A 12,915-nucleotide genomic window follows, 5' to 3' on the forward strand; every position below is an offset into this window, starting at 1 on the left:
CAACGATTGGATGTTACAGAATTTTCTTCCATTAAACAAAGATAAAACTGAAGTAGTTGTTTTTGGAACCAAGGAAGAACAAATAAAAGTCAGCGTTCAGCTTCAATCCGTTTAATTTCCTTTTAACAGCCACATTAAAACAAATGCAAAGTCAGCTTACTACTACCTGAAGAATATATCAAGGATAACAGGAACAAGGAATTTCCCTTTGGGGATAAATCTCAGGCCAGGCCTTTTCATTATGCAGCTACCTTTTGTTAAATAAAATTTGAGGCTTTTGATTAATATCTGACATTGCACATACCTCCTGTTTTATCTTGTATTTTCTATTTAACGCTTTTTAAAATTGTATTTAAATGTCCTTTTATATTACATTATGTTGCTTTTTTATGTAAAGAACTTTGAATTGCCTTTATGTTGAAATGTGCTATACAAATAAACTTGCCTTACAGCCTTTCTAATATAAATCATTAAATAATACCTGTGCAAGATATTATATATGATGAGCTTTACGCAACAGATCTCTGTATCTCAGTCAAAACAAAATGAGGAGGTAAATCCAATTCAAGCCACATTAATTTGAGGGTATGAAATACTAAATTTTAGAAACAAAAGAAGTACGCTGACCATACGAAAAAGTCCTTTTAACAAAATGATTTGAGTGAGAGAGAGTTTGAAGGTGATCAGTGAGCTTTAAAGTGCTGGCAGATACTTTTGAACTTGACAAAATGTGAAGCTATGAACTTTAAACATATCAACACCTATCAGACTCTGTGCTGAGGAGGTCCAGTTAGATGTTCACTACAATCTAGATCCTAGAAGTTAAATCAGAAAAGGCAGTTGATATAAGATTTGTTTTGTTGGGGAGAACTGCTCTAATTGACACCACTGTGTGCATCACTTTCTGCTCTGTGTTTCACAAACACAGAACAGAAAGTGATGGACAGTATGAGATTTACTAAGCGTGGAGTTTTTGGGAGCTGGTCTGCAGATGAATAACATTTCCAGTCCTCCCTGTTCAGTCATTACAGTTCTGCTCTGTTTGGACAGACAGCAACAAAGAAGGAACTGTTGTTGCTTCTGCTCTATGCAAATTAGAAAAGATTTGGTAAATAGTGATAAACACACTCTGTGCCTTTTTTCAAAAGACACACACACACACACACACACACACACACACACACACTGACGCTGATATAGACAGAGACTGAAGCTCATTTAGTGTCACACATGGCCAGTGTCTCCATTGTAAAGAGTTTTTTCTCTCATATTAAGTACATTACAAAGCGGGGGAGATACATTTGGGGAGAATCTCCACGTGTGCTTATCACCACCTACCTCATCAAATTGATCAGAGTACAGAGCGTACACTAATCAACAAGTGCATTAAGTAAACAACTGGAGCAGTGTTTCCCATATATTGATTTATATACGCCACAATATCAAAATATTGATTTTCTTTTTTACTATTTAAAATGGGTAATATTTTATTTCTTTGTAAAGAGGCACGTAGCACATCAATTCACTCCGCCCCTCCTTGCCCTAGTCTCAGATGATTAGCCCCTCTTCTCCGCGCACACTCTGAGCTGGGCTGTCAAGGTTAGCACGCTGTACATAGCTGCTAGTCAATATTGACTGCTTGTGCAAGTGGAAGTTAATTCTTTAACTGTGACTATGAATGTTTGCTACCTCAATCCAGATGAATACTGAAAAATAAAATGACTCAAAAAACACTTCGGAAGTTGACTGAAAAACCGGCAGCACATGAGGAGATTATAAAACCGGTAACGATCACATCCAAGCGGCAACCGCGTCTGAAAAGTGAAGCCAATGCGGAAGGGACTCCACTGGCTGCACAAAGAAGTGTGATTGTATAGTATCTGAGAAAATGAGGCTACTTCTCAACTGATTTATTCCCTCAGTAAACACTTTCCTAATGAGTTTATGGTCTCAGTCGTTAGTTTCAAGTCTTCTTCAACACAGCATGATGTTCATTTAGTAAATTATGGTCCCATTTAGAGAAACATAGACCAGAAAGCAGGGGAGGCTTTAGGGCAGGGCTACTTTATGATTGACAAGTTGCTATCACAGAGACCTGTCAATCAGGATAGAGGCGACTTGTATCCTCTGCTCTGTGTACATTTAACCAGCGCCATTAAAAAAAAGCTTATTAGGAGTCTGTTCATTTTTTCACACACACACACACACACACACACACACACACACACACACACACACACACACACACACACACACACACTCTCTCTCTCTCTCTCTCTCTGTGTCATAATAAGAGTCAGGATGAGATAATCAAAAACAGAATTTTCCATCAGCTGAAAGACCCCACAGATAATCGCTAATTCGCTGGACAAATGAATGAAGACTGAAGTATCAACCATCATGTTACTCCATGTATGCGTGTGTGTGTACCTCTGTGTAAGGTGTAGTTGTTCTCTCTTTGCAGTGTGGCGTTACAGCTTCCAGTCTGCGGGTCACATGGACACAGGTTGTCACAGTGACACTCCTGAGCGCAGGACGGACCAAAGAAACCCAGAGGACACACTGACACAGAGAGAGGAAGTGAACCAACATTTTTTATAATAGAGTGAAACCAAAATGGAAATCTTTACAGTTCAGAGGATGAATTATTAAATGATTCAATGGGAAAGCTCTTCTTCTGGTCACGTAGTTCTACCTTGTTCACAGGTCTTGCCGTGGAAACCCGAGGGGCAAATGCAGTGTCCGTGGACAGGGTCGCAGGAACCGCCATTGACACAGGTGCAGGTCTGATTGCAGCCATCACCATAGAAACCTGGGAGGCATTCTTTATATAGAAAAAAAGAGAGCAAAGTTTAAACAACAAGCGTCAACAGCCATGCAAGCAGCTCTGTGAGCCTGTAGCTGAACGCTAATAATTTAATATTGTAAAGCGGGGGCAACAGAGAATTTATCCTCTCCGCAAACTAAACTCCTTCTCTGTCAGGCCGGTCATCCTGTGTAGATTCTATCAGTCTTTTATTGAGTATTTTTCTTTTATCTGTTGGTTTCACAATCTGACAGGTAAAGACAAGAACATCCTGAACAACATTGTAAAAATGTGTTCTAAAATCATCGGTGTGAAACAGAGAGACCTTAATGTCTTCTGCAACCAACAAATAGTCCGGAAGGCAGCAAGTATCCAAGCCTCTCCGGGACACGCTGTGGCAGGTGAATTCTCTCTGTTGCCTTCTGGGCGTCATTATGCACTTCCTGTGTGTAAGACGAACCACTACTCCAAATCTTTTATCCCTTCAGCGATCAAACTTTTAAATTCCCTTTAGGGTTCTTTGGGGTTTTTAAAATGTGCACATACTGGCTCCTTGTTTGTTCTGAATAATGTGTGTGATTTGTGTTGTGTACTGTTGCAAACATGCTGCTCTTAACTAATTGCCCCATGTGAGATTATTAAAGTTGATTGAATATCAGCAACTAACATGCTCACAATAACAACGCTAACGCGCTAATCTTTAGCAGGTATAATGTTTACCATGTTCACCATATTAGTTTAGTGTGTTATCGTGCTCAACATGTGCTAATTAGCAGTAAACACATTGTACAGCTGAGGCTGATGGGTATGTCATTAGTTCTGCAGGTGCTTGGTCATAAACCACAGTGTTGGACAATTTGAAATTTTGACATGATGATGGCTCTTGATCAAATGTCAGTGGTTCACAAAATTAATTACAGTTTATCCTAATAGGGGGAACATGAATGTCTTCATTTCATGGCAATCCATTCAATAGTTGTTGAGATATTTCACTCAAAATCATCAGTAGGATTCATCCACTGGGGACCAGGAAAGTCTGCGCAAAACGTCCTAATCCATCAAAGCGTTGTCGAGATATTTAGTCCAAAATGGTGGACCGACTGCAAACCCACTGCTGCTAGCTTGGCTAAAGATTGTTTTAATGGTATGAGAAGACACAAATGCAAAGGTAGTAAATAGAGCAAAGCAGAATTAAACACCTGGTTTGCATTGTACACATAATCACATAGATTCTTCTTGTTAATACGGCTGACTTTTCCAGTGTACACGTACTGTGTGTAAAAACTATGCCGGAAGGTCGGCGGTTCGATCCCTGGCTCCCCCTGGTTGCGTGTTGAAGTGTCCTTGGGCAAGATACTGAACCCCGATTTGCCCCTGGTGGCTATTCCGCCAGTGTATGAATGAGTGTGAATGTTAGTTTCCGTTTGAGCACTTAGGCTCAGTGTATGAATGTGTGTGACTGGTGAATGCAGATGTAGTGTAAAAGCGCTTTGAGTGGTCGAAAAGACTAGAAAGGCGCTATACAAGTACGGAGCATTTACATTTACATTCAAATGCTGGATTCTCTTTCTTTTGTTCTTGAGCTCTCTCTCCCTCCTTGGACAAGCTCCATGCTGGCCTCGCTTCACTGGCTCCCGGTCCATTTTAGAATACATTTTCAGATCTTACTGTTTGTTTTTAAGTCACTGAATGGGTTGACACCTCACAACATCTCTGACCTCTTACAAGTCTACACCCCCCCACGGTCACTTAGGTCTACTGACCAACTTGGTTGGTGGTTGTTCCAAAAACCTGGTTACAAACCAGGGGCGACCGTGCTTTTTCAGCAGCAGCCCCTAAACTGTGGAATGAGCTACCTCTACAGGTCAAATTGGCTCTGACCCTCAAATGTTTCAAATCCCATCTTAAGTGAGTTTTTATGTTTTATTTCTTGTTCAGCACTTTGTAAACCTTTGTTTTTTAAATGTGCTATATAAATAAAATGGATTAGATTGGATTTCTTGGCTGCTCTTTCTCCTGGGCCTCATTTGGTTACCCTCCTAAATATTAAAAATATAAATGACAATATGATTAAGCTTTATAGATGTGTGTATGTGTGTGTTTGGGAACAGATTAGGCTCCTGATTACCTTGGCTGCAGTTCTTTCCTCTCCAGCCAGCATCACAGACGCAGCCATCTGCAGCACAGAAAAGACAGACATATAAACATGAAACCGTGAGTCCACAACCAGCGATAGAAGAAGTACTCAGATCCTTTACTAAAGTAATAGTAGCAATACCACAGTGTAGAAATATTCTGTATATAAGAAATTGACGTAGTCACTGTGACGTCACCCGCTGGTTTGTGGACTGCCGTTTTGAAGCCTCGAGTTTGGCCAATAGGGCGCTGCCATGTTCATTTTTTGCAACCAGCGACATCGGACGTGACCATATTTGGACGAGATGGTGGAGCTAACGGCCGTGTGCGGAGCTAGCTAGCTTGCTTAGCTAGGTGCATCTGTAAATCACGTTAAGTGTAATTTTAACAGGGCTGATAATTTTGTCAATAATAGCCTACTGTGAGAGTTATAACTTTATGGGATTGGAAAAGGGAACACAAGGTATAATTTTTCGATAGGGCAGAGCAACTGATAGATTCTGCTATCGATTTGCGCTACGGTAGCATTTTTCGACAAGGCAGCATATATCGTCAGAACACCGGAAGCTTCCCGCTTGATTACAAGCAAATGTCATGCAATCAAACAAATTGAATTACAAAAGTGTTAGCATCAAAATATGCTTAAAGGTGTGGAAGAATTGCAAGACTTTGACTACCTGTCAAATTCATTCTCCAGACAAACAGTAGTATCATAAGAATATTCGCTAACTAACTGATGCTAATGTCACTGAATAAAGTATTGGGATGATTTACAGTGGCTCTGAACAGGACAGGAAGCAAAGGAACTTTAAATTAAGAGATTTGTGAATGGAATTTGGTGTGATGATCTATGATTAAAGGCGAGAAAGGAGCGTGTCAGGACTAATGCTACGATCCTCTCCTGATAACCTCTAAGTGGTATTACAACACAGGAAGGGCTGAGGCTAGTGCGTTAGCATGCTACCTTCAGGAAATATATATCCAACATAATACATAAATAGATCACACATGACAGAAGGGCATGGCAAATCTCTGGTATATAAAAATGAAAGTAAATCTTGAGTTGCATAATGGAAGAGACACATGCAGCTGTTTTAAATCGTGTATTTTAGTATATTTTCCTCTTCTTATTCCTTTCATTACTAATATTCCTTTAGTGTAATGGTGTCTATGATTGTTCTTGTTACTATGCTTTCATTTTCAACTATGACTTTATCTAAGCTACTCTGAGATTTACACTTGGTTGGTGTTTTATGAGGTAGACCTAGCTTAAAGTAATACAGTTTAATACAGCTGCCTTGAAAAAAATCCTCCTTCAGTTTGTGCTGCAGAAAAGTGTTGATCCACTTATGGTAATTTTAGAGGCTGCATGCTGTGTTGCCGTTGAATTATTACAAGTTATACTGAGAGGTGTTTCTTATATTTTGTCCACCCCATTTATATCAGTGCGGTAAATATTAAAAACACCTCTAGATATAATGTAATACAATACCTCCAGAGATCATCCTGGTTATATAACACACACACAAACCCATAAAATAAAAATAATCCTGTTTGTAGTCCAACCACTTGTTCTCCACCACCTGCTGCAGCGGAGCTCCACCTCCACACTTACTGGCAGTGCAGACACCGTGTGGGCCGCAGGTTGGCGGCTGGCACACCAGAGAGTCACAGGCGGCGCCCTGCCAGCCCTCCTGACACTGACAGCGTCCGTCCACGCAGTCTCCGTGTCCGCTGCAGTTTGCCGGCTGGCAGCGCCGCAGGTGAACACACAGGACGGTGGAGACACGGCGGCCACAGCGCCACCTGCTGTCTGCTTGACTGTGAGGGGAGGATGAATGATGAGGACAAAAAGTAACAGGTCACATTGTAACAGACGACAGATCCAGAGCACTAAAGCTCAAAAGATGAATTAGCCTGTCACTGTAAAATTTCATGGAGAATTAGCAGGCCTTACGTAAAGAACAAAGTGAAGTAAAGACTTTATTCTTTATGTTTGAATGATTAATTGGCTCACCAGTGATCCGAGGGGTAGCTGGCCAATGAGCCATCAATCACGAAGGTGGAAGACCCGCCTCCATCCAGATTGATGGCATTGACGACTCCGTAGGACTTCAGAAACTCAGCCACCTCCCGAAGGTTCATACTGTACAGAGACACACAATAACAAAAAGAGAGGTACAAATTAAGTGACCATAAAAGCGTTTTGTATTTTTACAAAAAATGCACCGAAATGAAAATTCTTGGCCCGAAGCCAAAACCGAATTTAATGAAAAAATTTGCCCGAACACAGAAGAAGTACATTCACATTTATAACATTTATATTGCGTGTGGTTCTCGTATGGCGTAACATGAAGACTTCACAGCCTCTCTTCAGGTAGGACTCTCATACTGCAACACTTGTCTTTGTAAAGAGACAAACTGACAGGATAAAGTCTCTAACCTGCCTGTCAGCTCGCTCTAGGCCGTTTCAGGGTAATTACCATAAAGGTGCAAATACGTGTGCACTCCAAATTTAGGTGCGGCTAGCTTAATCGCCTTCTCTTGCCACAGATAGAGTGGATGTCCTAGAAGACAATTCAGCAGAACAAAGTCTGAAAACGTCTTTCTCTGACACTTTAAAATGCGTCCACACTGCCGACATGTCAACGTAATTGTTTGGTAAAATTTAATTCGGTCTTTTGACTTATTAGGCCAAACACTGAAAGTGCTTTTTGTGCTGTTTTCGGTAAAACAAGTAATTTTGGTGTCAGAACATTCGGTGCATCCCTACTAGCAGCATAGTATTAGGGATAGCAATGTTGCCAAGAAAGACATTCATGGTCCCCTGGGGATGAAACTATTGACTAAACTGATCCCGTGACTTTTCATGGAGAGCAACCAACACTACAGCTCATGACAAGACACCTCTTCAGCTGATGGCCGAATTCCTGTCAGCCTCATCTGTACTTTGCTAACATGCTAATATAAGAATGTAAAATTGCCAACATACTAATGCTATGGCGGTTTTTGGGGGGAGCCAACAATAATTATAGTAATATATCTAACTTGCGACAATATGGCTCTGATGCAAGAGGCGGAACATATGTCTCTCAACTAGTCGGATCCCTTTGGACGTTAGTCATCCCTGATAGAAAGTGTTCGCCATGACGCAGGAGCACGCGTGCATTCAACGTTAAGGCGGACTTCACAAAAGTAAACGAAAATTATAACATGTGGACGACTGTGTACTCGTTTTAGTATTGTTTTATCAACGAGGTTTTTGCAGAGCAAGCTAGCACACGGATTATAAGAACACTTTTATGGGCTAACGTTACGTGTTATTAAATGTATTATTCATTGCACTGAATTGAGAATGTCTAATCGAAAGCATATAGGTTCCCTTGTAAAGCAAACATTTATTTCCTGATAGTCTGACGATGATATAACTGACCACATAGTTGATCACTTAGTCATCCATGTTACTGTTTGGAAGCTAGATCTAAACAGACTGTCCCCTTTATCAAGCAACCTGCTCCTACAAATATCTATGCCATCGATACTGTAAAATCAAAATCACTGTAATCATTTAACACATTGCTTGCCTCAAAGTTACATCTACTTGACTTGAAATGTACATTAAACTGAATGCAACATTGTAGACAATATTTTGTCCTTGTGTGAAATTTGTGTTGTTTCTATTGCATGGATAGCCTTTGGTTATTGCTGGAAAGTCCCCCTCCTTAAAGGGTAAATTTGCCAAAATGCCAAAATATGTATCCCCCTCCATAATGCACAGATGATGGCCTACTATCAAGTATTCGATTTTGTGTACACTTCATTTCATGACTAATAGCAGAGTTGAATATGGAGACGTCTGTTGTTTCCTAGCAGAAGTTATAGTGGGATACATATTTTTTCAGACTGTATTTTCAACCTGCCATTAAACGTATCCCCCCTTTATAATGCACAGATGACGTTTGTTGTTTCTTAGCAAAAGTTATAGTGGGATACAAAAGTACAATAGAACTTTTACTGTTCATTAAACCTTACAAAGAAGTGTATCAAATAAAGTACTGCAATTTGAGCGAACGTTTTTTTTTTGAATAACGTAATTTAATAAAACTATAACCAAGTTACTGAAATGAGAACCTGTTACTGAAACAAATAACTGTAAGTTACTTAAACATACTAAAACATTACATTATATACTAAACAAGACAGTTTGAAAGCTTGAACATTGCCTTTGTCTCTTTTGTCCCGGTTTGAATGTACCCTCTGACAAAACAATAAATGTAAATATATATATACACACGAGTCTTTCACATTTGCTAGCTTTCAAGGCAGCATAAATGTTAGCACAATAAACTCCACATATTGTAATGCTAATAGGCTATCATGATAGACTATTATATACTAAAGGTTTAGCGTACAAGCATGCTAACTGTAAGGGTCAATACCAATCCTTATTTTTACACCCACCCCTTATTTTCGAGTGTACCCCTTGCCCCTGGAAATGGAGTTACAAGGGGTAGTGGTTAATAATTCCCTCTAGAAAATGGGACAACCCTTCAAGAACCTGATACGTCGTCAGTAGTCGATGATGGCCCTTGCGTTACCAGACACTACAAGTATTTGCTGGACTTCTCTATGAAAACGTTTCAAATATGCCGTCCTCTGCTGTGGTGATCTCTCTCATGTGGGCTATAAGCATCATTCTGCGGATGTCTGCCGCATATCGGACAACAAAACAAAGGCGTCGTCAACTCCTGTGAATGCTGATGGATATGTTTGTGGTTTGTAGGTAAAGACTCTATTTTTGAATGCAGCATTCTAGCTACAATATAACATAAAGTGAGTGACTTTGGACATGTTAATTGCATTCTGGGAGCTTTCTTGCAGCCCTGCGTTTGGAGTGTGTTCAAAAATCTCTGCTTCGAGTGCTATGTAGCCCTACAGCTTCGCCCTACCCCTGTATCTCAACAAGAATGTGGCGGGGGAAAAGACTGAAATGGGATTCGGTATGTTAACAACCAGCTTACAGCAGAGCTGAACTGAGGCTGAGTTGGGCCTGACAAGCAGAGGCACAGATGTCCTAAAAAGGCCACCGAGATTAAACCCTTTGGATTTAGGACACATGGCCTTTCCTCTGGTGATGCCATCCAGCGGAAATTGTCATTTTTTTCCCCAGAAGTGGTAAAGCTGCGTTACAGTAACTTTTAATAAAAATGGGATCTTGGTGTGATTTATCCAGTCCATCAATAAGGGCAAGGTTGGATTAATGAGGCAAAGCTGCAACTGCCACAAGGCCCCAGACCCAGAGGTTGATTTCTGGATCTCTGGGCATCTCATAAAAATACATAAAACATCTCAGGGTGGTCTCATATTTTAATCTGTCCAAGCACATGTCGACGTCCTCTGCGGGTGAAAGTGGATTAAAGCTTTTATAAAATGACGCGCAGTGCTGAACCCCATTGATCACTATGCAGAACCAAACTCTAATGTGAAAACACTCAAACGAATGATGCGCTCAAAGGGCAGTTTATTCTTGAGACTGAGGGTCGGTCTGTGAGCTGGAGGTCGTTGTTTGGTGCGAGCTGACTTTGACACGTTTTTATTGAGCGGCTTGTAGTCTGATATTGAGTGGAGATACACAGAGGGGCAGCAGACATGTTCAGACAAGTCAGCCTGTTGTTTTTTTCAAAGCCAGGTCATTAACACAAACACATTAATCTCCAGGGCTGCTGCAGGTCTGTAGGGAGGGAGGGAGAGTCGGATCAATCCAATCGATTGGTGGGGAGATCTTATTGGGTTGAGGGTGACGTGAGCCTCTAGCGTATTAGTTCATCTAACAAACGAACCCCTTTGCTGTAGCCACATTTATCACTTTCACCATCAAGTTGTTTTTATTCCCCACCCTCTCTGGCACCTCCCTTCTTTAGAGTTTTCCTCCTTACCTCCACCAGCTCAGTGTTTACTGCTCTTTGTCTTTCCAAGCAGCCTTGTGTCTCCCTATTGTTATCTATTAAAGATTTTTTACAACAAATTTACTACGCCTAGTCGTTTGATGGATCCATTTCCCCATTATCATTTACTGCTGCGAGGCTCGCTGTCGTCTAGGATTCCTCTTAGCTATATTAAAACCTGGATGTTTATCTTGTGTGTTGTCCATTACACAGTTCCATTAAAGCAAGCTATATTCAAACAATAAAAATGAGTTGAGGTTGTAAAGACAGATTTGTTAATATGAGGAGCAGCACTCATATTGAGAGGAGTCATTATTCACCATTTTAGAATCCATGAATTAACACTATTTTTTCTACGCATTATTCTTTTTCAGTTGCATCATTGCAATAATATCCTATTTTCATCTTACAACCTTTGATATTAAAGGAGCAGATTTTAAGAGCTAGACATGGTCATGAATGTGACACACTGAATGTAAAATATTCACCCAGCCAAGAGGCCTTTTGCAACCAGCAAATACCAGTAATCCCAGGTTGAATCTACCCTCCAAAAACAAAGCTGCGTTTGTGCCCCTAACAAGCTCCAATTTGCTGTGTACATGTCTACACGCCATGCCCATTCAGCTAATAACTGTCACATCCTTCTGAATCTGCAGTATTTTAGGGAGATGCATGTTTTGTATGTGGGGAAATGTTCTGTTTGTCTGCAGTAACAAAATGAGTTTGTGATCCCGAAGCCTGTTTCACTGGTATTACTGCTATTTTTTGGTTAAGACGGTTGTTTCCTCGTAACATCAAAACTACCAGAAAGCAGGCAGAACAGGTTGAATAAGATTATTTGTGAGTTCAGATGATCACATTTCAGTTTCTGTTTGCTTGTTTTTTTGTGCTTTTATATATTGTCTTTTTGGTGTGCATGTGCCAATTTATGACCGGTAATGAAAAGCGCTGGCAGCATGTGGCTCTAAGGCTTCAGCTCTGGGCTTTTAACAATAGTATACTATAACATTAGTGTCTGTAGTATTTAGTTTTAAAAACTGTCAAGTATCTAAAGTTAGCATTGATTGCTTAGTTAGATTTTTTGTCTTGTTTACTTATTTTTTGTTCATATACGTATCGATCTTAATAAGGAAACTTAACATTTTAGACAGTATTTTATTTCTGAAAAGTTGGAAATGCAATGGGCTGAAACGATTCATCGATTAAATCGATAAATAAAATCCATTGACACAAATTCTTTGCATCGATGCTTCGTTTAATCCATGTAGCTATACAGCACAGTGTTTCGCAGGGACATTTATTACTGTCGCACATCACGTTTACGCTGTAAACATGACGCGATTATAATGGAGCTGTTTGCGAAGTGGAGGAAGAGAGAGAAAACAGCAAGGGACAAAGAAGAAAGTGTCCAAAGTATGGGATTATTTCAAGCCAAAGAAAACAACAACTCTGTAATGTTACAGTCCGTCCACCGGCAACAGCACGACGGCAGCTGATCAAAGCAGCCGGTGTTCTGCCAGCGGACCACAGACAAGGTAACAGTAACAGCTACTTGAAATCCTGATTGATTGTTGAGTTGAAGCCAAAGTAAGCCGCAGGCCTCAGGTGAAAATGTGCACACGTGAGTTTGTTGTTCTCCTTTTTGGGCCGTGAGTTGTGACCTCACAGTCAGGAATTAACTGGGTGTCGGGAGCTGCACCTTTTAACTCCCCTCCAGCTCTCTGTAGCTCAGACAATCCCTGCTGCCTGCGTGTACTAATCCATCCTTTCACCCAGATTCTTTGTCTTTATAATCGCCATCTTTATAATTTCTTGATAAAAGTGGTTTGGAAAACAGCGTCGGGTGCCATAGCTGGGGGGGTGGGGCACTTAAACGACGCATCGATGAATCGTTGAAATAATCTAAAATCATCGTTAGCTGCAGCCCTACAGTGGAGTAAGCTGGTTCCTGTAAATCTGTGTATTCATGTAGCACGATCAGTAATCACGTTTCTCCCGTACCCCTGACCTTATCTGGCATTTTATAAC

The 12,915-nt window shown here is 40.6% G+C and overlaps 1 protein-coding gene across 2 annotated transcripts in view; it reads right to left on the reverse strand.

Annotated features, from left to right (window-relative positions):
* The window catches only part of nagpa (N-acetylglucosamine-1-phosphodiester alpha-N-acetylglucosaminidase), a 43,367-nt gene that overhangs the window by 7,968 nt on the left and 22,484 nt on the right, over positions 1-12,915 (reverse strand). For both annotated transcript variants that reach the window (XM_038710379.1, XM_038710380.1), the window contains exons 6-10: positions 6,960-7,088; positions 6,558-6,763; positions 4,935-4,982; positions 2,696-2,824; positions 2,431-2,562 (exon numbers count right to left, since the gene is read on the reverse strand). In XM_038710379.1, the coding sequence (XP_038566307.1) occupies positions 2,431-2,562; positions 2,696-2,824; positions 4,935-4,982; positions 6,558-6,763; positions 6,960-7,088 (644 nt within the window). The remainder of the gene's footprint in view (positions 1-2,430; positions 2,563-2,695; positions 2,825-4,934; positions 4,983-6,557; positions 6,764-6,959; positions 7,089-12,915) is intronic.

Source organism: Micropterus salmoides, unplaced genomic scaffold (genome assembly GCF_014851395.1).
Source record: "Micropterus salmoides isolate LMB-PRFRI ecotype aquatic unplaced genomic scaffold, ASM1485139v1 Ms_hic_scaffold_11, whole genome shotgun sequence".
In the NCBI taxonomy this organism is placed as follows: Eukaryota; Metazoa; Chordata; class Actinopteri; order Centrarchiformes; family Centrarchidae; genus Micropterus; species Micropterus salmoides.